The sequence below is a fragment of the Entelurus aequoreus genome, linkage group LG13 (genome assembly GCF_033978785.1).
Source record: "Entelurus aequoreus isolate RoL-2023_Sb linkage group LG13, RoL_Eaeq_v1.1, whole genome shotgun sequence".
Taxonomy (NCBI): domain Eukaryota; kingdom Metazoa; phylum Chordata; class Actinopteri; order Syngnathiformes; family Syngnathidae; genus Entelurus; species Entelurus aequoreus.
The window spans coordinates 53,236,880-53,262,140 of record NC_084743.1 but is presented as its reverse complement, the minus strand read 5'-3'; the positions used below and the strand labels follow the sequence as shown (position 1 = coordinate 53,262,140).

Here is a 25,261-nt window from a genome sequence, read left to right as displayed (position 1 = left end):
ATATATATATGTGTGTGTGTATATGTATATAAGAATGTGTATGCGGGAGCTGCCATGCAAGGCGCTAACCAGCAGCCATCAGAGGCAAAGGGTGAAGTGTCTTGCCCAAGGACACAACGGATGTGACTAGGAAGGTAGAAGGTGGGAATTGAACCCCAGTAACCAGCAACACTCCGATTGCTGGCACAGCCACTCTACCAACTTCGCCACACCGTCCGATATACATATATATATATATATGTATATATACACACAGTATATGAAAAACTAGATACGTGAGAACTGCTTTTGAAATGAAAAAAAAAAAAGTCCAATGTCCGAACTTGGCAAGCAGGCATCGTTGATTTAATTTTTGTGCCTCCTCAAACCACAGAATGTTCAGACAATTTGGCCACAGTCGCTCAAAGACGTGTGTTGTCTATCTACTCGTTTATAATATGGCTGAAAATGTTGTGGGCCGGCTGCCGCACTATGTGGATATTATTGTTTCTCCTGATTTATTAATTTAAATGCTAATTTCCTCTTCTTGGCTTGTTACTGTCTGCTGCAGCTCAGTTAATGTTAGCCTTCTGTTGAAGTGTTTTTTTTCACTACTTCACATTCAAGCTCGTTTAATACCGTGGCAGCTTGTCCTCTCTCTCCTCAACATAACATTAAAGTAACGTTAGCTCATGGTTCTTCCGTGGTTAGTTTGAGCCAAACCTAGAACTAGAGAACATTACCATCACTGCCACATTTTAGAACCTTCTGTATTACTTTATTTAACATACGTGGATAATTGATATTTGGACATTAGTCCATGGATTCAGAATCATCCACGTTTTAATTGTGATACATTAGAGAATTGATCCTTTTTCCTACCTCTAGTACCTAATGCTCGGCCGTCCAGTTTGTAAGTCAGGACAAAACAGAACAAATTGAAACACAGCATATGCATCTTATTAATATTTTTATGGATATATTTTTGCCATTTGGGCATTTGATGCTGCATGCCGTGGACACTGTCTGTAGCTTGTGCGTCGCGCTATGGCGGGGATGACTGGCTAGGCAGGCTACTAATATCATGGTTAGTTTCGGGCGGTATAGCTCGGTTGGTAGAGTGGCCATGCCAGCAACTTGAGGGTTCCAGGTTTGATCCCCGTTTCCACCATCCAAGCCACTGCCGTTGTGTCCTTGGGCAAGACACTTTACCCACCTGCTCCCAGTGCCACCCACACTTGTTTAAATGTATTAGATATTGGGTTTCGCTATGTAAAAACGCTTTGAGTCACTTAAGAAAAGCGCTATATAAATATAATTCATTTCACTTCACTTCACTTTCTCTGATTTGGTCATTCTTTCTTTTTTTTTTCCGATGATTGGAATGCAGGATTGTGTCACAGTGTTAGCATGTGTTACCAAGTGCATTTTAAGAGAACAGTTTTAACTAATACATGTCTGTATTTGTCACAATTACCTGTTAAACTTTGTAAAATATTTTCCACTGAGAAAATGTTGGCCTTGATTTGCTTTCTTTACTTGTACACAGACATAATGTGCAACATTATCATGTTTTAGCAGGGGCGAATAAAACAAAAAAATTTCCTGCGTATAAGTGTGCTATAATTGTAAGTATAATGTACACACCATTGTACATATGGACAATTGATTTGCCGGAGGCCGCAGCAACAAATCTGCAACAAATCTGTTCATCCATCCATCCATCCATCCATCTATTTTCTACCGCTTGTCCCTTACGGGGTCGCGGGGGGTGCTGGAGCCTATCCCAGCTGCAGTTTAGCTAAAATCTGCTTGTGTTGGACAGGAAGTCATGCACAAACACAAAATAAATTATCCCGTTTATTTTCAAAATAAAATACACCGTTTTCAAGGCGAATTGTATTTTACATTTTGAAACGTCCAAATGGGTAGCGAAGGACATGAAGTTAACTTGTCAAGGGTTTTCAGACGCAATTTTACCTCGATGACACAAATGGATGAAGAAATGCTGATACTGTAGGTCCAAAATTGAAGAATGATATACAGGCATATCCCGGGCAGCTATATGGGGATATGGGGGCCTGTGTCTAATACCAGCTGATACGGGTACTGTGACAGCAGGAGAGTGGTTGTTGGGATATGCTTGCCAAGGATGATGTTACTGTTGCTTGCTACAAAAATAAAGTTGTTCATCAAGGAAATCTGTCGTCTGTGTTATCGTTGTGCACCTGTTACTAAAGGCAGGACCGCGTTCATTTGCTTCTGCTACGCTGGAAGGAATGACAAAAATGTTTGTGGTTCGCTTTATTACAACTTCCCTTATTACATGGTTAGCCCCGGATTCGTGGCATCTTGTAAAATCTTGCTATTTCACTGAACGACGGAGCCGCAACAGAGTGGCGGTGGGGATTGCTGGACTGTGGATGGCGATGCTGTTCTGTGGCAGTTTCGTTCGGTAGCCGTTACGCATCCAGTGGTAATCCGGCGTAAGAGTTGCTATTTCAACTCACAGAATCCAATCTTGAGTTTACACAGCCAAATTATTTCGCGCCTCCGACATCCCACGTCACTCACCAAGCACTAGGGGCTGTACAGTAACTAACATTTATTTTAATAGTCGATCAGTCAGCAATTATTTTTTGGTGAGTCAACTAGTCAGTGATAATTTTTCCGAAACGATTATTGCTTATATGATTACACATTTAAGTCGACAACTTGATTTTAACTAATTTCTAAAACCTGTTATAGTAAATTGTAACAAAAAACATTGATTACGAAGGAATTAGTGGTTTTACTTTATTACACAAAGTAAATTGTCACAATTACAAATAAATAGACTTTAAGTGCAAGATGTCCTGCAAACTTAAATTTCAGTGCAAAGATACCCCTGAAAGCTATTTGTATGCTCTACTGTTAGGAATATTTAACTGCAAACAATCACCTAAAGGAGTAAGGTGAAGATCAGGGTATATTTATTAACTGTTTATAGCACATCTCTAAAAGAGACTACTGCCCCAGAGTGCTGTACAGATTAAAACAGAAAGTTAAAATATAAAAAAAATAATCATCAAAATCACAATAAGCACAAAACATTCAATATATAAAACAGTTAAAATGCATAAAAAGTGTGTAAAATAACAAAAGGTAAAAGATTAAAATTTATACAAATCACAACAAATACAAAATCCATAAAACACAGTTAAAATGGATAAAAAGATACATACATACATACATTTGTCCAGCTCAGCTTGTGTTAAACGTCAGTGCAAATAAGTACGTTTTAAAGAAGATTTAAAAGTATCGAGAGATGTCACCGTTTTGAGATTCAGAAGGAGAGCGTTCCAAAGTTTAGAGCTTGCTACTGCAAAAGCCCTGTCTCCTCTGATTTTCAGTGTCGACCTTGGGCATTCTAAAAAGCACTGACCTTAGCGCTCTGACAGGGGTGTGCAGAATAAGTAGGTCTGATATGTATGATGGAGCCAGCCTATGGAGAGATCTAAAAAAAAATTATAAAATCTTGAACTGAATTCTAAACACAACAGGCAGCCTGTGAAGCGAAAACAGTACAGTAGTGATGTGCTCATGTTTCCTCGTTCCTGTGAGTCGGCGTGCAGCTGCGTTTTGGATCAGTTGTAAGCGGCGAATGGTAGACTGATTGATGCCAATGTATAAAAGTTACAGTAGTCCAAGCGGGATGTTATTAGTGCATGCACGACTGTTTCTAACCTTTTTTGGGCAGGTAAGGGTGACAGTAGGAAAATGTAGCACTGTTCAGGCCAGAAAAAAGATTGGGCTCGCAAAAAATTATTATCTAAGTTTTTTGTCATTTAAATTAAGAAAAATAATTGACATCCAGTCTTTTACTTGTAGGCACTGAAGTAAAGCTTCAGGAAAGTTGGTTTTGAAATTAAAAAGTAAATAGATCTGGACATCATCTGCAAAAACAATTAAAGGGGATTTTAGATATCTTAAAAATTGATCTCAATGGCAACATGTAAAGGGAGAATAAAACTGGGCCCAAAATGTATCCTTGAAGCACCCCACAAGTTAGAGGGACCTTTTTAGAGGAAAAATATTTTTCTGTAAAATACCTGTCTGTCGGATAAGCTTGGAACACACATTAGGACAGTGCCTTTGAGACCTACACAAATTAAATGTTGTGGTCAACTGTGTCAAATGCTGCTGAAAGCACCATCACAGCCGAGCTACCTGCGTCAGCTATTAAAGGAAGGCCATAAAAAAAAAAAAGTAAATAGTTTTTTCTATGCTGTGACGACGCAACACCGGGGTGCTTGTGCATCTGCCGTGAAACATGAGATAGAAGTGTTTTTATCTTTGGTAACTCTGCTTCTTGCTCCTGACTTACCATTTGTCTTGCCATTGCACGTCTTCTGTGCAGGCTGGAATGTACCTTCCCCCAAAAGTTCAGGTGTGTTAGCTGTACAAGAAAATAAAAAGCACCTAAAAATGTTGATAAGTGACGTCAACAATAACAAAATTTGTCAACATTTTCTCATTATCGATTATGTCAACAAATCTTTGCAGCCTTGCCAAGCACCGCCTTTAAAAACCACACACTCCCTGTTATGGCTATTACAATACGTTAGGGTAAAGAGCATGTTGAGTGTGTCAGCGTGCGCACACATACACATAGCTCACAAGCAGAAACAGAGTGGAGAGGAAAAATTGCAAATAAAGGCAATTTTACTAATTAATAAAGAGGGTGCATCCAACGCAATATGGAGTATTTGTTCTTCAAAACTGATGCTTTAAACACAGAAATGCCACGCTGCAAGAGGTTCTTTAAAACAAGACTCTCAAAAGGTGGTAAGACAGTATTACCACCTGCGCTTCAGACTTAGTAAACATTTAAATAACAATCATCCAGATCTGCACAACGAGTTTAAAGATAATGTGGTTAACTATCTCTCCTGCTGTGGACATATAGATACGTAGACACGCACAAAGCTGGTTGGCTTGTTGCCCAATGTTAGCGAAGTCAAAACCGCATACGTAGCGTAAACTAATGCAAGTGAAATGACTGAATTTTGTAACAAATTCCGATAATTTGTGTTTTATCTTTAACAATGTGTGTTTTACCTGCTACATGGGTTATCTGTGTAGTTTCAGTTTTAGTATTGTTTTAATTATTTATTAATGATTGTATTTGTCTTAAAGCACAGACCAAGAGTGGCAACCATAAATCATGGAGCATTTAATACAATGTCAATAAAGCTTTCTATTCTATTCTAACCGAATCCTAGATTATGGCAGGCTATTTGTAATATGTAAAATTGTAAATTGTTCTTTTGAGTGCAACAAGAAAAGCCCAATGTGTTTAATGCTTTTTAATTTTTATTTTAATCTTGTTTGTTGTTTTTTGAGTGCAATAAGAAACATAAGTTTAATGTATCGTAAGATTTTCTGTTGAAATTAAGATAAAAATTTAATTTTTTTTGTGGTCCCCTTTATTATGAAAATTATCAAAGTATGGAATTACATTTTGGTACTGGTACCAGTCCCAAAATGTATGTTAATTGATGTTGTTATGTGTTATGAAGATTCAAAGGTGGCAGGCCATGCTGAAACGCAGCTCCAGAGGCGTTTTCATGAACTGGGCTTAGGGACAGACGCCTTCAGCTCAGTACAGTACGTGGGTACCCAAACAATTACGCCTCCTACGAATTACAGCGGACTGCTGGACGCCGTCATTCAACAAGTGAAGAACACTCACATACGCTCGGCCCGACATCCTGGCATAGTGTTTCATGCTCTAGAAGTAAGCGGGTGATGTTGTTGTAAATACACATCAAAATGACACAAGTGGAAGTACGTTGCCTTGTCTCTGTTTATGATGATTGTTTTTATTTTATATTTTTCTAGGCTCTTAGTGAACGTTTCTGTGATGAGCTCTCAGATGACAAGATTAATCTGTATACCTTCTTCCCTGACGAGTACTTTACCTGCTCTGCTGTTTGCCTGAGTTGCAAGTAAGTCAGATGGGACTTCTACCTGATAAACACCAGTTCAAGGCTCTTTATAAAACCATTTGTATTCATCAGATGGTACACTTCTTTGAAGGCCACTTTGGCTGTCAATCATACGGATTTTCAACAATTTAAGGACACCTACTAGACAGCCAATCAATTCCCCTGGAAGGACAGAGAAATTCAATTTGAGAAAACTAAATCAAAGTAATTGCCAGGCATTGAAACATTGGCCATAGTCAGTATGAACATTTAAAATGGGAACAAAGAAAATACTTTTGTCCAAACATGTCAAACAAAGAAAACACAACAAATATTTTTTCAAGCCAACACCAATATCTTTCTGCTCTTCACAACGATACCGTTATTTATATAATATTTTTTTAAGGAGTGTACTGTAGTTTGTGCAAACCTTGAGGTATAAATTACTCAATTAAAGGTGGATTTGACCAACTGTACCTGAAGATTTGTCCCGACAAAAGCCAGTATCTTTAAAGATGCTAAACAGTTGGTCACCTAGCTTCATTTTCATGATGAAATCGCTCATCGCCTTAGCCCTCAGGTCATCTTTTTAAAATTTTTTGTTCTTTTCAAACATCCTGGCCCTTTGTTTAGGGCAGCTTCTTTAGCAGCAGGCGTCTTTTTAGACTTTCAAAACCAGGTGGTAGCGTTCATGTGGTTGATCAGGTTTGATGTGTTGAAGCTTAATCTTCCAAAGTTGAACACATCTTGTGTCCAGAGGCTGATAGCCCTCCCGTTGATTCTGTAGTAATAGGAAAGATTGAAAGAAAGAAAATAATCACCAATCGTATTCCGTGGTAGACTTTGCATACACTTGTCTTGGCCTAATTGTTACATAAACATTGATCATGACAGTGCAAAATCATGTCACCATCAATGACATCCACTTATAAAAACAAATAAGGGACATATTCCTTTTTTCTTTAGCTACGGGATTTAGTGTATTTAATGAAATGAACACGAATGCATTTATTGTGCTCTTCACGTAGCGTTTCGGTGCACACCATTGTGTTCATAAACAATACTAAAACGCAGAGGTTCTCAGAAGGGTAGGATGTCTCCTGGAGATGACTGGCTTTAGTGGCCAAAGGTATAGAGAGGTGTGTCCAAAATAAAACACATGGCATGTTGTCTTCTGTTTATTGGGTTTATTTACAATCGGTGATCAAGCTCTGTAAACTTTGCTGTGGTCTGTAACAACATGGCACTTATATAATAATAAGCAATGTTAACAATGTTACACACAAAGGTATTAGAGATGCTAATATAAAACTAACGCTGCACAGAGGACATAAGTAAAGGAAATTAAATGAAATCAAACATACCCTAAAATGAAGCAAAAAAATGAAATATATACTGTAGATATACAGTCAGCTTAATTAGCATGCTATCATAAATTAGCTCAAGGTTATGCTTCTGGTTAAAAATGCATATATAGCACTCTATACCAGAACACTATTAGTGAAGCATAACAAATACAAAACATGCCAAATAGTTCGCTTTCTAACAAATACCATGCATAACTTGAAGTCTGCTGCGACTGCAGTAAGGTACATCCTGCTAACATTATTTTTAAATTTGCAGATGACACTACAATTTTAAGTCTTCTGCATTAGGACATTAACTATTTTGTATACCACGATGAGATGAACACCTTCATTTAGTGTGGTGGTGTGTGGCAAAAAATATCTAATTTTAAATGTAGCAAAAACACAAGAGATTATTATTAACCAAGGCAAGTGACTACACACAAGCCAGTGGTCATTAAAGACCAGACAATCAATCAGTTGACCACATTTAAATATATAGGGGTCCATGTTGATAACCTGCTTATCTGGAAATCGCATATTGACATCTTCTGTAACAAACTGCAACAGAGACTATATTTTTTTAAACGAATTAGGATGTATAGTGTTAGCAATCATCCATCCATCCCATCCATTTTCTACCGCTTATTCCCTTCGGGGTCGCGGGGGCGCTGGACCCTATCTCAGCTACAATCGGGCGGAAGGCGGGGTACACCCTGGACAAGTCGCCACCTCATCGCAGGGCCAACACAGATAGACCAACAACATTCACACTCACATTCACACACTAGGGCCAATTTAGTGTTGCCAATCAACCTATCCCCAGGTGCATGTCTTTGGAGGTGGGAGGAAGCCGGAATACCCGGAGGGAACCCACGCAGTCACGGGGAGGACATGCAAACTCCACACAGAAAGATCCAGAGGCCGGGATTGAACTCACGACTACTCAGGACCTTCGTATTGTGAGGCAGACGCACAGATCAAGCTAATTTTCTACAATGCTGTCTCTGAGATCCTAATCAGATATGGAATTACTGTGTGATTTGGCAACCTAACTGTACAACTGAAAAACAGTTTGGCTATCATGCCCAAAACAGCAATGAAGATTATTGGTATGAAGCATTGTGAATCTATAGATAATTGATATAGTCATTCAGGTGTTACACAAGCAACAAAAATCTCTTCAGACTCCACTCATTCACATTCCTCAGAATATCAACTTCTCCCATCAGGAAGAAGACTCTGTATACCAAAATGCAAAACAAACCGCTCAAATTAACATTTGTTCTAGCTTCTATCAAACTTCTGAACAATGCACAAAAATAGTGCAATTTGCTATGAACCCAAGCTCTTTAGCATTTCACACTTTTCTGGCACTTTAAATTGTCTAATGTCTCTGTGTTGCCATTGTAATGTACTGTACCAATGAGGTGGCAACTTGTCCAGGGTGTACCCTGCCTTCCGCCCGAATGCAGCTGGGATAGGCTCCAGCACTTCCGCAACGGTAGAAAATGGATGGATGCATTTCCTGTTTTTAGCCCTGCTTTGATCATGTTTGTTTTAATGTCTGTGTTTATGTGATTATCTTTTTTTGCATTATGAAGCAATAATGTAACTCGATGCCCAAGACAAATTTCCCTAATGGGACAAAAAAATGTACCCTGACCGGTGTTGTGTTATCTTTCTTTGTGTTGCCTGCAGTATTCGCTGCAAGAATGGAATTAACCATCTGCGAGACAGGGTTCCCCACATGGCAGACGGACTGTGCCAGTATGCACACCAGTACAGCAACAAAGTCCTTATTTGTAAGGTACAACAATTTCCTGACATCAATATATACAGCTAATTTAAATGGACTAGATGCCACTGTTTGGATTATGTGCTTGATTTTGTGTGTGTTTTGTCACCAGCGGTGCTATGAAAGAGGCAGAGAGGTGTTAGTTGTGCCTAAAACCTCTGCATCCTCTGACAACCCATGGTTTGGACTGGCCAAATTTGCCTGGTCAGGGTAGGTGTACAAATGCACTAGACATTTTCTCTTCCCGTTATCTGGTTCTTTAGTGTCGACTGTCTGCCTTTCTCTCAGTTATGTGTTAGAGTGTGCTAGCTGTGGCGTCATCTACCGCAGCAGACAGTACTGGATATGGAACCAAGACCCTGAGATCAGCGTGAACCAAGACCCTGAGAGCAGCGTGGTGCGTTCTGAGGTCAAACATGTTTGGGAGGGGGTAAGTACATTATGCATTAGACAAAACTTTAATGATCCACAAAGGAAATTGTTCCACACAGTAGCTCAGTTACAAAGGATGGGAAGGATAAAGGGCACAAAAAGAGGGCGAAAACCAAAGGGAAAAAGTAGACTAAAAATGTACCATAGTAGCAATATAAAATATAACATATGTATTATTTACATATTATATATACAGTATATAATATATACAATATATAACAAATCCCAATGACCATTTACAAGATTACAGTATATGTAACAGCTGCAGCAAAAAAAGTGCAGCAGAAAATATACAAAGAAAGGTTGATAACTTAGAAGTGGTCTGGTAATAGACACATATAATTTATTGCCGTATGGCGAGTGATTATACAGCTGGATGGAGTGCAGAATGAAGGAGTTCTTGAATCGCTCAGTGTGGGTGCGAAGCTGAAGGAGCCTGTTGGAGTATGAGCTCCGCTGTCCCTCAATTGTCAGGTGGAGTGGGTGTGCAGGATTGTCCATGATGGCGAGCAGTTTGTCCAGTGACCTCCTGTCCCTCACTGACACAAACGCCTCCAACATACAAATCCTTTATTTATTGAGTCAAAGATACTGAAATTCCACGACATAGTGAATTTGCAAACAGCTAAAATTATACACAAAGCAAACTATAACCTGCTACCCAAGAATATACAACAATTCTTCTCAAAAAAAGAGGAGAAATATAATCTTAGAGAAAAATGTAATTTAAAACATTTGTACGCACGTACAACACTTAAGACCTTCAGTATATCAGTATGTGGAATTCAATTATGGAATGGATTAAGCAAAGCAATCAAACAATGTACTAATATGATCCACTTCAAGAAACTCTTCAAACTTAAAGTGTTTGCAAAGTACAAAGAAGAAGAACCATGATAAACATTCTGAATTTATTTAATTCATCCATTCTTTCACTCTCAAAATAATCTTACTTATCTCATCATATGAAATGTAACTTACTTCACCAATTATTATTTATCTATTTATTTTGATTGTGATTACTTATGGAGTACATTGTGAATAAATTGAGAACAGGAAGTGAACAAAAAAGTTTAGCAACTGTTATGTAAAAGAAAAGGGGTAGGATTAAATAAGCTCTGCTTCTTCCTACTCCTTTTCGAACATGTTGAAAAGAGAAACTGGAAATTGTGATGTATCATGTTGTATGCTTGCATGTTCGAAATAAACTCAAACTCAACTCAACTCAACTGCGTGCCAATAGTTTGGCCGGCTTTCCGGATCAGTTTGTCAATCTGGTTTACGTCTATTTTGCTGATGCTGCTCCCCCAAGAAACCACTGCAAAGTACAGGGCATTGGCCACAACATACTGAAAAAATCTCTCCAACCACTTGCTGCACACATTAAAACGCTGGGACCAAGGAGAACGCAAGCAGCTCGTCGTGTTTGGCTGTGCTCAACTGAGCACAGCCAAACACAAAACGGCCTGAAAAGAAAAAGAAAAGTAACGAAAACACAAAAAAGCGCCCAAAAACCATTATTAGAAGTTGATGGAAAAAATAAGTGATAGAAAAAGCAAGAAAAAGTTGAGAGAGAACACCAAGAATAAAGTAAAATTGAAGGAAGTCTGCCACTCTTTCAGGCGCACTTCTACAAGTACTCCATTGGTGCATCATTTACTGCAAGATAGGAGTTTCAAACCTTACAGATCACAAAGTTTTAACACGGTTGTGTTCTAGGACCTCAATTTTGATTGATGTGTGACACAAAATAGAAGATTTATTAAATTGTAATTTCTTTGTGGAGGACTAACTTTGTTGGGAGTCCTGTTCGTTGTCAAAGGATATGGCTGCTTAATAAGAATATGCCTTTGTCCTACTACTAAACTGCACTTTTTTAAAACTTGTCTATCATTCACGATCCCTATGTAAGAAAAGATCACATATGTTTATCTTTTTTTTAATGCGTTTTAATTTGTAGAATACAGCAAATAAGAGGTGACTAACATTGCAGCTAGGGATTACACCATTCCGCCCATAAAGCCCCCATAAAAAAAACGGAAACAATACTTCAATTTACATCTTGTGACCTGAATATTACCTTAGTATTAGCGATTTTGTTATTCTTAGCGCTAACACAGACAAACTTTTTTCAGAAGCGCCGTGATCACAGAGAAGTAACTAAATACCACAAACGTAGTTTTCTTGTACAAGTGTTCAATGTGATTTTAGAATTGTTTGAATGTTTTCCATACTTGTGTTGACATTTCCTTTCCTTTCTGCCATGATAGCTGACATGATTATAAAATATTGTTAAATTTTAAATTTAAATGTTTACATTACTTTCCTAGTCATTATTATATATGTCATAAAATATATCCATTATTATTGATATCAACCGATATAAAACACTTATATCGTGTTACAGTTTTTAGCCATATTGCTCAGTATTTACTCCGGCTTCTTCCCTCCTCCAAAGACATGCACCTGGGGATAGGTTGATTGGCAACACTAATTTGGCCCTAGTGTGTGAATATGAGTGTGTATGTTGTCTGTCTGTGTTGGCCCTGCGATGAGGTGGGGACTTGTCCAGGGTGTACTCCACCTTGCACCCGAATGCAGCTGGGATAGGCTCCAGGGACGAGCGGTAGAAAATGGGTGGATGGATGATGATACAGATATGTTTGTTAATGAATACTTTCTAATACGGTTCTGCCATGGAGACTTTGCATTTGTAAGTAATATGCCACAATATTATTTGGTACTACTTGTTTATATTGACAAATGCTGTGTTTTATACTGCAATATTGTTCAGTGAAGAACACCTATTATGTATATCGAGATTGTGTGCTTGCTTAGCTGTTGTGTGAGACTTGCTGCTCGTAGCCTATAACCTACCATGTTTACCTTTTGTTATTGACTTCACCTAAATACAAGAAAATACCAACCTTGTGTGCTTTTTGGAAGATATTTAGATGTTAACTGACTGTCCATCTTTGCACATGTAAACTCGCTGCAGGGCGGATTGTATCGGCGCTTATAGATGCAGGCTGATATCAACTGATACTTTTCTTTTGCTGGTATAGCATATTTCTCTCATAAAATCAGTGCTTCTTGATATTAACCAAATTGAAAAATGCGGCCTCGGCACAATTATTAGCCGGCATAAAAAACGTATGGTGTGGAGTACGGGGGGGGGGGGGGGGGGGCTTCCTGGTTCTTTTGCATGAGGAAGTGACCATTGAAATACAACATAACTATATTTAGCTTGAATACTGTTTTTGAACTACATCTCACACAATCGTGACGTCCTCCTCTCTCAGTCGGACACCTTCCTCACCAACCACCAGAATGCAGCTCAGAGAGTCCTGGATGGGATGAACTATGTGATCCAGTCAGTGTCGGAGTACAGCACCGGACCAACCAAAACTGTCACAGCCTGGCTCACCGACCAGGTCGCGCCACTGTACTGGAGACCCAACACAGAGATTAGGGTATGTGTCCTCATCTGGAACAAGGGTTGGCTTTTTTCGGTCCGAATTGTTTGATGTGTTGAGCGATTTCCCTTGGTGTGGTTCCTGTCATACACATATATAGTGTCTAGACCACAAGAAAGAATGTTAAACTGTAGATTAAAATCATCATTGGTCCCATTTAATAATTGTTTGGACAACGTAGCAGGCCACAGTACATGTTTCCTTTACCATAAAGAAAGGATCTGCTCGGTTTGCTTGTAAACTTTATTAATGTGAAAAATGGTGCTCACTAAACAGTAATGCAGTATTATGTCATGTGAAATATGCAGTAGAATACTACAATCCAGACCATGTGATCCGCTGTATCTTAATTGTGGTATCTTTGTTTTCTCTGTGCTCTTTAAGGCCTGTCATGGCTGTCACAAGGTGTTTGAGGAGGCAGAGCGTAAGCACCACTGCCGGTCATGTGGGGAGGGCTTCTGCCACTTGTGCTCCAGCTACAGGATACCAGTCCCAGAGAGGGGCTGGGGCAGCAGCCCTGTCAGGGTGTGTATGGCCTGCTATCAGCAGGGAGGACCACCTGAAACCAACAATCAGGGTAAGGCAGTAACATTCCTTTCTAGAGCTTTGAACTATTTTGAATTTCTCCTTTGGATTTAGGATTTCTATTTTTCATCTGCTATGTTTTAAGTGTTGGACAAATATCAATAATGTGTGATATCACATTGTAATCTCTCACAATACAGTATAGATATGCCAACAAGAGATATCAATACTGGCACTATCTACTCTTGACATGTTTTTACCAATATCTCAAGTAGCAATGTTTGATTATATTTTGTTTTCTTTGCTTAGTGTGTAAAGTGGAGCCTCGTGGTCTCATCGCTCGCAGGGTGGCAGAGGTGGCTCAGTCTACGTTGGACATGGTCAGCACCGTTGTGGACTATCCTCTCTGTGAGTTTCAGCTGCACGCTGTTTGATTTTCATAGTGAAGTTACATTATCGTTTATCATTTATTAATAAGAAGTCTTAGGGTCGGACTCAAACTAGGCCAATTGTATTGTGCTTAGGTCCACTTAAAACCAGGAGCACGGTATGTTTGGCTATTGTGAGCACACTGAATTGTGTGGCACGCGTCCTGTCTTTTGGCAAAATTTGAAGAGGTGGGTCAGGGGTCCGGAAAAATTCAATGCGCGTGCATGCACCGTCGCAGAGTCATAGAATAATAGGAATGCGACTGTTAACATCAGATCCTATTACTCATCGACTCAATTCATCATTGAAATAAAAATACAAGGACTCAAAATGATCCAAAAGTGAAACCCAGAGCACACTCGCTTACCTGTGATTACCCTTGTGTGTATGATAAAATGATGTCATGTAATTCATGCAATTGCTGCTCTTGTCTTAATTTATAGCGGCAAATAAAAAAAATCAGTATCAGTTAACCTCAACTGTTGTACAAGCCTACACCCTCGTACCTCAAAGTGAAATGTACAAGTCGTCCCCCACCATTTGCATCCATTTCGGTTTATGAACATTTATATCGTGCCTAATATGCCTCTGTGTGCGAACCATGTTTCGTCGTGCGAACCATGTTTCGTCGTACGAACGCTTCATTCATTTATTCATTGAATTTATGTGCAACTGGAAGCCCTATGGGGGCTGTCATTTTGATGACATTACTTCCTGTACATGTGGGCGCGAACATTTTGAAGAGGCTGGCCCCCAACGTCACACCCTGTTTACATCCTTTCACAAAGAAAAACTATTGTATTTTCTCGACTGTAGAGTACACCAGGATATAAGCCGCACCCAGAACATTTTAGTAGAACAGTTTTTTTTACATACCTTAAATGTTTCCAAACGGTGCCTGTCACACGTCAATAAACAGCTGATCAAACACAACAGAATTCATCATCATGAACCCATTAGCCGTGGAAACTAGCTCTCTAATCAGCTAGACAGACTCAATAAGTTCACAGGGATGTTTTGGCGAATTTGTTGAGGAATTTGTGAAACTGAAACAATACAAAAAGAATGCCATTGTAAGTTAATAATACTAACACAGACACTTGTAAACGTGTTAGCATACTAGCTACTGCTACTGACACTAGCTTCATTACATTACGATGGCACGTACAAATATGCATGAAAACACTCCTACAGACATCCATACAGACGGTTTATTAAGTAAGAATTGTTTTAGTTAAACTGCGAAACCTAAAAAATTTGCGTGGAGTGATAAATGAAGAATCCTTTCGAGCAAAAACGCTATGGATGCTTATTTCCGCTTTACGGCATCAAAACAAGACGTACATTTTCAACACGCAATACATGCAGTTAGTAAACTCATCCAAAAGATGGCGCTTTATAACAAACAATAACATGCCATTTCAGTCCTCTACTTAGGTTTAATGCAAACTATTGAACACAAAACATTATGGGCATTAGGGGAAAAAAAATCCATAAATTAGCCGCCCAGTTTTATAAGTCGCACGGTTCAAAATCTAGGAAAAAGTAGCGGCTTATGGCTTTTGGATCATATATATTGTATAAAAACAATACATTAACCATTACAGCAGTAATAATGTACAGCATTTACCTAGACTAGATGGAATCAACTTCCAGCTGCTTCTCCATCAAACACCATCAGCAGCTGCTCCATATTTCATGGATAAATATCTCCATTTAAAGGCCTACTGAAACCCACTACTACCGACCACGCAGTCTGATAGTTTATATATCAATGATGAAATCTTAACATTGCAACACATGCCAATACGGCCGGGTTAACTTATAAATTGCAATTTTAAATTTCCCGCCACACTTCCGGTTGAAAACGTCTAGATATGATGACGTATGCGCGTGACGGAATCAGTTGATGCGGAAGTATTGGTACCCCATTGAATACAATACAAAAAAGCTCTGTTTTCATTTCAAAATTCCACAGTATTCTGGACATCTGTGTTGGTGAATCTTTTGCAATTTGTTTAATGAACAATGGAGACTGCAAAGAAGAAAGTTGTAGGTGGGATCGGTGTATTAGCGGCGGACTACAGCAACACAACCAGGAAGACAGAGATGGGTAGCAGACGCGTTAGCCGCCGAACTCACCTTAACTTCCTCCGTCTTGCCGACCGCATCTGTGATCGGGTGAAGTCCTTCGTCGCACCGTCGATCGCTGGAACGCAGGTTAGCACGGGTGTTGATGAGCAGATGAGGGCTGGCTGGCGTAGGTGGCTAGCTAATGTTTTTAGCATAGCTCTGTGAGGTCCGGTTGCTAAGTTAGCTTCAATGGCGTCGTTAGCAACAGCATTGTTAACCTTCGCCAGGCTGGAAAGCATTAACCGTGTATTTACATGTCCCTGGTTTAATACTATTGTTGATCGTCTGTCTATCCTTCCAGTCAGGGATTTATTTATTTTGTTTCTATTTGCAGTTAAGCACGATGCTATCCCGTTAGCTCCGTAGCTAAAGTGTTTCGTCAATGTATTGTCGTGGAGATAAAAGTCACTGTGAATGTCCATTTCGCGTTCTCGACTCTCATTTTCAAGTGGATATAGTATCCGAGGTGGTTTAAAATACAAATCCGTGATCCACAATAGAAAAAGGAGAGAGTGTGGAATCAAATGAGCCAGCTTGTACCTAAGTTACGGTCATAGCGATAAAAGATATGTCTTGCACTGCATCTAGTCCTCCACTCTAACGTTCCTCATCCACGAATCTTTCATCCTCGCTCAAATTAATGGGGTAATCATCGCTTTCTCGGTCCGAATCTCTCTCGCTGCTGGTGTAAACAATAGGAAAATATGAGCAGTCCTTCCCCCGGTGTCGTCACGCTACTTCCGGTAAGGGCAAGGCTTTTTTTTATCAGATACCAAAAGTTGCGATCTTTATTGTCGTTGTTCTCTACTAAATCCTTTCAGCAAAAATATGGCAATATCGCGAAATGATCAAGTATGACACAGAATGGATCTGCTATCCCCGTTTAAATAAAAACATTTGATTTCAGTAGGCCTTCAAATATTATACTAACGGCCTTGGTTGGCTTCGGTGTGGTGCAGACTACCAGTGATACACTCAGATTGTTTCGCAAGCAACGCGCTCCGTCGTCATGTTTTAATTATTTATTTCTTTAATTCAATGAAGCATCGACTTTTTTCAGCAATGTCCTTCACACTCACTTTCTCTCTTCCCATGCTTGGAAAAAGAAAGTGATGTCGATCTCCAGCTGTAAGCCAATGCTAGCAAGTAAGACCATGTTTTGGGCTGATCTTACAGGGCTCACTGTGACTTTTGCTACGCCAATCAGTGGCGGGGATGCTCGTAAGTAAAATTTTTGCTTACAACATAACAATTAGCCGAAAGACAGCTACTATCTCACAGCACTCTTAAGTTGGGGCATAATGCCGGTGCTTAAACGGTGCCCAAATAGCTACCTAAAAAAATGGAAAACACTTCGGTTAAGAATAAGAATAATAATTCCTTTCTATTTTTATGGAATTTTGTGACATTCAAGCTGAACAGAATTGTAATATAAATACTTCAATTATATAAATTAAACGATAACTAAGTAATACATTAAAAATTAAGAAATAATATCAACAAAACATTTTATTTATTTATTGCAGCTATACAAAACATAGATAAGTAAAAAAAACAACTGTGCATGTTGTCGTAATGTTTGATGCTCATAATTCCTGTGGCTTGTGAATGCAACCTCACTTGCTGTAACTGCCATGGGTATGGTAATAGTTTATTTCAAACATAAATACAATTAAAATATGGTACAACTGACATATTTCCAGTTTATCATTACGACACGTCTGAAAAGGAGTAGGAAGAAAGACTTCCTCATTGGTGTATAATGAGGATGTGTTGTAGAGATGGGATTGATGAAGGGAGACTGATCTTGAGCAGCATTTCTTTCAAAGAGCCGTTCAAAAGACCGGTTAGTTATTATAAGTTTATTTCACCAAACTGTTTATTGGCTCTAGTGTGTGAATGTGAGTGTGATTGGTTGTCTGTCTATTTGTGTTGGCCCTGCGATTAGGTGGCGACTCGTCCAGGGTGTCCTTGCCTTCTGCCCAAGTGCAGCTGGAATTGGCTCGCAACTGGGAATTGGCTCTCGTCGTTCACTTAAAAGAGTCGTTAAAAAGTCTTGATTCATTTGCGAACCTCACATCACTACTGTGTTGTTGTTGTGGTCAATGTGGCTAATTTCAATTCAATGTTCATTATGAAAGTGACACAAGAGGAAATATCTAAAATCGTGAAAAATTGCAAATCCAAGACTTCAATCGATTGTAAAATAATTGATATAGAAATTATGAAAAAGTTTATTGAAGAGATCTCAGGACCATTAATGTATATCAGTAATCTATCATTTAAAACAGGTAAATTCCCAAACAAAATTAAAATAGCTAAAGTGGTACTGATTCATAAGACTAGAGACAAACACCAATTTACAAATTGTAGACCTGTTTCTTTACTTCCACAGTTTTTAAAATCATTGAAAAACTGTTCAATAACAGATTAGACAATTCCATGAACAAACAGAGAATACTCGCTGAGAACCAATATGGATACAGAGCTAATATTTCAACATTGATGACTTAAATCGAAATATCAGAGGAAATTACCAATGCAATAGATGGTAAACAGTGTGCAGCGGTAGTGTTTATGGATCCAACTAAAGAATTTAACACAATTAATCGCAATATTTTAATCAAATTAGGACGGTATGGCATCAGGTGGTTTGTCTTAAACTGGATAGGAAGCTCCTTAACCAACAGGGGGCAATATGTGAAGCTAGGCAAACACACATCTACACCGCTAAATACATCCTGTGGCGTACCACAGGGATCAATACGGGGACCAAAATCGTTCCATCTTTGTATAAATGATATTGGTGTAGTTGCAAAAGACTTAAAGTTAATATTATTTGCAAGCAATACAGGAGAGAATACACAGAAGCTAATACAATTCATCACAGAAAAAATAAAGAGATGGTTTGACAAAAACAGACTATTCTTAAACCTCAGTAAAACTAAAATAAGGATATTTGGTAACACTAGCAGAGAAAGTCAAACACAAACACAAATAGATGGAGTAGACAACATTGAAAGAGTAAATTAAATAGAATTTCTACGTGTAATGATTGATGATGAAATGAACTGGAAATCTAAAAAAAAATATGTACAACATAAGGTGGAAATAAATTAATCAATAATGAATAAAACTAAATATGGATTGGACCAAAAATCACTTCATATTCTCTACTGCTTGCTAGTGTTACCATATCTGAGGTATTGTGCAGAAATATGGGGAAATAACTACAAAAGTATTCTTCAGTCACTAACCATGTTACAAAAAAGATACATAATATATACCATATTTTTCGGACTATAGGTCGCAGTTTTTTTCGTAGTTTGGCCGGGGGTGCGACTTATACTCAGGAGCGACTTATGTGTGAAATTATTAACACATTACCGTAAAATATCAAATAATATTATTTAGCTCATTCACGTAAGAGACTAGACGTATAAGATTTCATGGGATTTAGCGATTAGGAGTGACAGATTGTTTGGTAAACGTATAGCATGTTCTATATGTTATAGTTATTTGAATGACTCTTAATATAATATGTTACGTTAACATACCAGGCACGTTCTCAGTTGGTTATTTATGCGTCATATAACGTACACTTATTCAGCCTGTTGTTCACTATTCTTTATTTATTTAAAATTGCCTTTCAAATGTCTATTCTTCGTGTTGGGTTTTATCAAATAAATTTCTCCCAAAAATGAGACTTATACTCCAGTGCGACTTATATATGTTTTTTTCCTTCTTTATTATGCATTTTCGGCCGGTGCGACTTATACTCCGGAGCGATTTATACTCCGAAAAATACGGTAGATAACACTCAAATTCCACAATATAGTGAACTTGCAAACAGCTAAAATTATGCACGAAGTAAACTAACCTGCTACCTACCTCACCATATTATGAAATATAACTTACATCACTATTTATTATTTATCTATTTTTAAACGTTATTATTTATGGAGTATATTGTGAATAAATTGAGAACCGGAAGTGAACAGAAGTGTTAGCAGTTGCTATGTAATGGAAAAAGGGTGAGATTAAATAATCTCTGCTTCTTCCTACTCCTTTCCGAACATGTTGAAAAGAGAAATTGTGATGTATCATGTTGTAATTGTATGCATGTTTGAAATAAACTCAAACCATAATGGCTAGCCTAGAGCTGCAGTGCTAGCAGTGTGGGCTGCTGTTGATGTGTTAACTTCGGCAATAAAATTTAAAAAGAGCTTCAGAGTCTCTGCGTCTGTAGGGACGCAACAACATCATTGCTAAGCACTTATTGTGGTTGGCCAAGTCTGCATTCATTTTGCACCGATAACTTCCTTCTTTTTTCGGTCTGATTACTAGCATTTATGTTGTCATGGGTGCTAATATGAACCCAATCCCTACTTGGCAGCACTGCCTAGCTGACTCGTATAAAAGACGAAGAAGATAATCAGAACGACTTCAATAAGATTTAAACTACTCCACAAAGTCAAGAGAAATTGCAGTAATACAGCAGAATAGAAGTGATGGCAAACAGACAGTACCGAAAGGAATGGCATAATGTGAGTACGCACATGACTATTCAAAACGAGTGTGTCAAAAGTAAAGTAAAAAATATGCAAAATAAAAACAACAGTAACAATATAAGACATAAAAATGCAATTTTGATACTAATAACTATCCACTTTGTTCAGCTGTAACACAAAGCTGACAAGAAGTTCTGCTTTAAATACACTATAAGTTCTGGACTATATGAAGGAGGAGGAGGACGAAGACTGCTCTCCAGTAGGCTACTGTGGAGGTTGCCCCCCCAGTGGGTTCTTCAGACCACCAAGCACTGACATGGGAGCCTGTTTCAGGGTTACAATACAGTTTTATTTTGCACTAATGTCCTCAGGTTGCTTTCCAGCAATTCTCTGTTTGTCTCTCGCTTTTGCTTCAGCTCCAACAACGTCTCTCCTCCCGGTTACTGCTTATACAGAGCGACAGGTGATTAGACAACAAGGCCCACCTGGGCCATCTACGCACCTGTCGCTGACTTTGAGGCCGGTCCTGGCACACACTGTTCCGCTGCAGGCCCGCAGGCCACGCCCCCCTCCACAGCTACTCTGTGCTGGGCGACAGGCACCGCCTTTTTTAAATTTGTGAATGAACAAAAGCGCCTGTGTCAATATTTAATGTCTCAATGTTTTCACCTATGTCTGATAGACGTGCTCTATTGTCCAAATATTAGAGTATACAATGTCTGTTTTAGCTTTTTTTTTCCCCCAAGATACATGAGTATCAAAATGGCTCCTGTATGCTTTGATCTTTGAAAAAATACTTTTCTTGGTGGAAAAGGTTTGGACACCCCTGATTTAAACACTAAACCTTTCATTTGCCACTTCTTTTGGAAGATTGTTGCCATTGCTGCATGTTTTGCCAGTTCAAATTGATGGATCCCCAAATGGCACTTGCCAATCATAAAAAGAACACCTCAGATATGAAAATTTGCTGAGAAATAATTAATAATCCTTTCTATTTGGTCCTTTGCAGGCTTTGTAAAGGACGTAGCACGACCAGACTACTGGGTTCCAGACCAGGACATCACTCAGTGCCATCAATGCTGCAAAGTCTTCACCCCAGTTATGTCCAAGCACCACTGCAGGGCCTGTGGTCAGGGTGTGTGTGGCCCCTGCTCCACACACATGAAGCCTGTCCCCTCCAGAGGGTGGGACCACCCTGTGCGTGTGTGTGACAGCTGCAAAACCCAAACCGATGGTCTCTAAACTTTAAATCTCGAATGGATCTGAAGGTATGACAACGGGTGCCGGCCACGTGTTCCTTACCTTTTCGGCCTTTTTTTTCTACATCCTGCTTGGTTTAGTAGACAATATGGTGGTCTTCACTTTACTTCGGGTTCCAACACACTGAAGCCCTCCACAAAGTGACCTGTGGTGTCAAACACTGAACCAGCAGGAGATTTTCTGCTAGAATATTTTGAACATGATTTTTCAAACACGACGGTGACTTTAGAGTACCTTCTCGTTCTGTCATGAACAAGCTTGTTTTTAGCTCACCAGACATCTAATCTAACAGGAAGGAAGGTAAGGGTGGAGGCCAGTACAGTTTAGTCACTGCAAAGAATGTTTATGCATTACAGACTGGATACGTTTAAATGTCCAGCTTGGTTCTGGTCCGTTTTATATGTTTAAAGTAAATAAACAGGGTTGAATTGTCTTATAAATAACATTGTTGCGTGATCATAAATACATTTAGTCATGCAACATTCTTATGGTTCATTGTTAGCATACTCCCACACTGCTTTACATTACTGAGGTAGATTATTATTAATAGTCCATCTGTCACGGTTTGTGCTTGAAATGTCATATCAGTGATTATTCTATCTGTTATCACAGTACAGAATCAGCAGATAAAAATGTTCCGCAGTATTGTTATTCTAACACAAAATGATTAGGGTTAAAAGTAGTCCTTAAAAAATTTAATGAAACGGTGATTTCTTTTAAAAGCGAGAGCAATTCCTTTCCTTTTATCCTTGTTATAATCTCAGCCAATGCATCAGGAAACTCACTTGCTACTTTATTCAGCCCACCAGCAGCTTCTACAGTTTATTATGTTCCCTATAATTGTAGTGATCACAAAGGATTCATTAGAAGAGTTGATTTGTTTTCATAAAGCTTCAAAAAGTGGTCAAATAATGTAGAGGTAGATATTTAAATCAAAACTTTCCAGCAGACTATTATTTGGCGCGTCGTCCTTGTAATGCCGCATGTGCACACAAGAGGGCGGTAGAGGAATGGCTAAATTGGTGTGAACTGTGTATAAAAGAGCACTTGTGAATGGCTGTGGGGGAAATACTAGCAGGGGAATTTTAAGGAAGATTTTGTAGAATGTTGTAAAAGTCAGAATATGTATACAATTGACTGCCTTTGGGCATATCCACACTATAAAGAAGCAGAAAAGATAAACAATTAGTTGTACTCGTGTAGGTCTAACGTGTAACTGGCACAGTTACAGTGTATCTGCCGGTTTGTGTTTCAACTGTAATGAAGTAATGTCATCATGGAACGTGTACCAATATGTAGGCTTGAACAGTTATTAATATTAAAATGAATAATAAATACATAAATAGAAAATCATTCCAAATAAACAAATACATATTTTTTCGAAAAAAATGTGACTGACATGTTTTATAGTGTATAAATCAATTCTAAAACACTGTTTAAAGATTTAAAAAAAATGGTAAAATTAAGACAAATAGAACCAAAAGACACAATGTAATGAGAAAAAAAGCTGAACTAAAAATGAAAGCTCCTAACACAAATATTTTAATAGGCTAGTATACCATATACATTATATACATAGCTTTTTACAAAATCGAAAAAATAAAAGCATCCTTTGTTTTTTTGTTTTTCAGTACGTAGCCCTTAAAAAGTTTGGACACCCCTGGACTACTTACATTGATTGTATACAATTGTGTTTTGAATTAAACTTAACATTTTTGATCCAAACACTAAAGAAAAACTGTTGGAATTTTACTGTGAGACAAGAGCACTCATGTCTTTCTCTTTTATGTGCCTTCTAAATAGTAAAACAACTTGTAGTAAGAGGCAGCTAACAAGGCAGGGATTTTACCCTCTAAAAAACCCTCCAACACTGTTTATATACATACTGGAAGTTTGCATGTAGTGTAGTAACTGGCACATTCATGATAACATGTAATATTTACAGTATTTTGGTCCTTTTGAGTTTTACCGTAACTTGTTTCATGGGTGCATTGATTTCACAGCATCAACAACAGCTACCACTAATGGCAAACTTTGTGAGAGCCTTGGAGCAGTATCATGTAGCACTGTTGTTAACCATTTCAAATAAGAACATAAAACCCTGACTTACAATGTCCGCTCTCACTGGGATTCCGACTGATGGGATGGTTGTATCTTTCAGCTGATAAATTCAGAATAATCCTCTCTCCTCAGATAAAAAAAATGCTGGAAGCAAATATATATTTGCTGAGTCTTTCTAGTTTTTCATTTGTTGAGAGCCAAGTGCTTGCTTTTTACGTAGCGTATGGAATTTCTAAATTGACCAACTTCTTAGCTTGGTGCCACAACTTACTACTACCGGTATACTGTACTGTACATGTGAGATGCATGTTTTATTAGCAAGCAGAGGGGTTCCCAAAGTTCTTAGCCACCAAATTATATTGTTTGGCCTGCCAAAGGATGGCTTCCCATATTGAATACATATTCATAGTTCTGACCTCTTTTAAGCAAAACAATCATTGATGGTTAATTAGTTGCCATCTATCCACAGCCGCCCATTCCTATATGCACAGCACGTGCTGGGCTTTAAGCCCCGCGATTCATAAGGGGCCCCATTTTGCGTGACTAGACGCATGTAAATTGTCAAAAAATTAATGACAGGGCATATCAGGACATTTAACCACAATCCTATCAAAGCCCCTTTCCTGCTCCTTCGCTGATAGATAAAAAAAATTATAATAGCAAATTTCCCTCCACACCGTCACTCCCTTCTGTAGTGTGCATCAATATTACAAGTTGCAAGGCAGACATACTGGGTTCCATCCCAGGTGAGACTGGTGGCCAGAAACTACAGTTTGCCAAATTTTGTCGTAAATTTGTTATTTTCGCACGGAGAAAAAAATATTTAACAATTTATTTCTCATGATATCATTTTCATCCAAAACATGCAACACATTAAATTGAGCGCTCCCACCTCCAAAGACATGCACCTGGGGATATGTTGTTTGGCAACACTAAATTGGCCCTAGTGTGTGAATGTGAGTGTGAATTGTCTGTCTATCTGTGTTGGCCCTGCGATGAGGTGGCGACTTGTCCAGGGTGTACCCAGCCTTCCGCCCGATTGTAGCTGAGATAGGCTCCAGCGCCCCCCGCGACCCCAAAGGGAATAAGCGGTAGAAGATGGATGGATGGATTATAACTAGAGAGGTCCGATAATGGCTTTTTTGCTGATATTCCGATATTGTCCAACTCTTTATTACCGATTCCGATATCAACCGATACCGATATATACAGTCGTGGAATTAATACATTATTATGCCTATATTTGTTGTGATGCCCCGCTGAATGCATTAAACAATGTAACTTTACCATGAATTGATTAATGTGGACCCCTTAAACAAGTTGAAAAACTTATTCGGGTGTT

General features: G+C 38.6%; 1 protein-coding gene across 2 annotated transcripts in view; it reads left to right on the top strand.

Annotated features, from left to right (window-relative positions):
• Positions 1-24,242, top strand: part of si:ch211-11n16.2 (zinc finger FYVE domain-containing protein 1) — a 41,417-nt gene extending 17,175 nt beyond the window's left edge. For both annotated transcript variants that reach the window (XM_062068002.1, XM_062068003.1), the window contains exons 4-12: positions 5,541-5,758; positions 5,863-5,969; positions 8,996-9,104; positions 9,205-9,302; positions 9,381-9,522; positions 12,827-12,997; positions 13,385-13,577; positions 13,835-13,933; positions 21,608-24,242. In XM_062068002.1, coding sequence (XP_061923986.1) covers positions 5,541-5,758; positions 5,863-5,969; positions 8,996-9,104; positions 9,205-9,302; positions 9,381-9,522; positions 12,827-12,997; positions 13,385-13,577; positions 13,835-13,933; positions 21,608-21,840 — 1,370 coding nt within the window. In that variant the 3' untranslated portion in view covers positions 21,841-24,242. The remainder of the gene's footprint in view (positions 1-5,540; positions 5,759-5,862; positions 5,970-8,995; positions 9,105-9,204; positions 9,303-9,380; positions 9,523-12,826; positions 12,998-13,384; positions 13,578-13,834; positions 13,934-21,607) is intronic.
• The last annotated feature ends 1,019 nt before the right edge of the window (positions 24,243-25,261 follow it).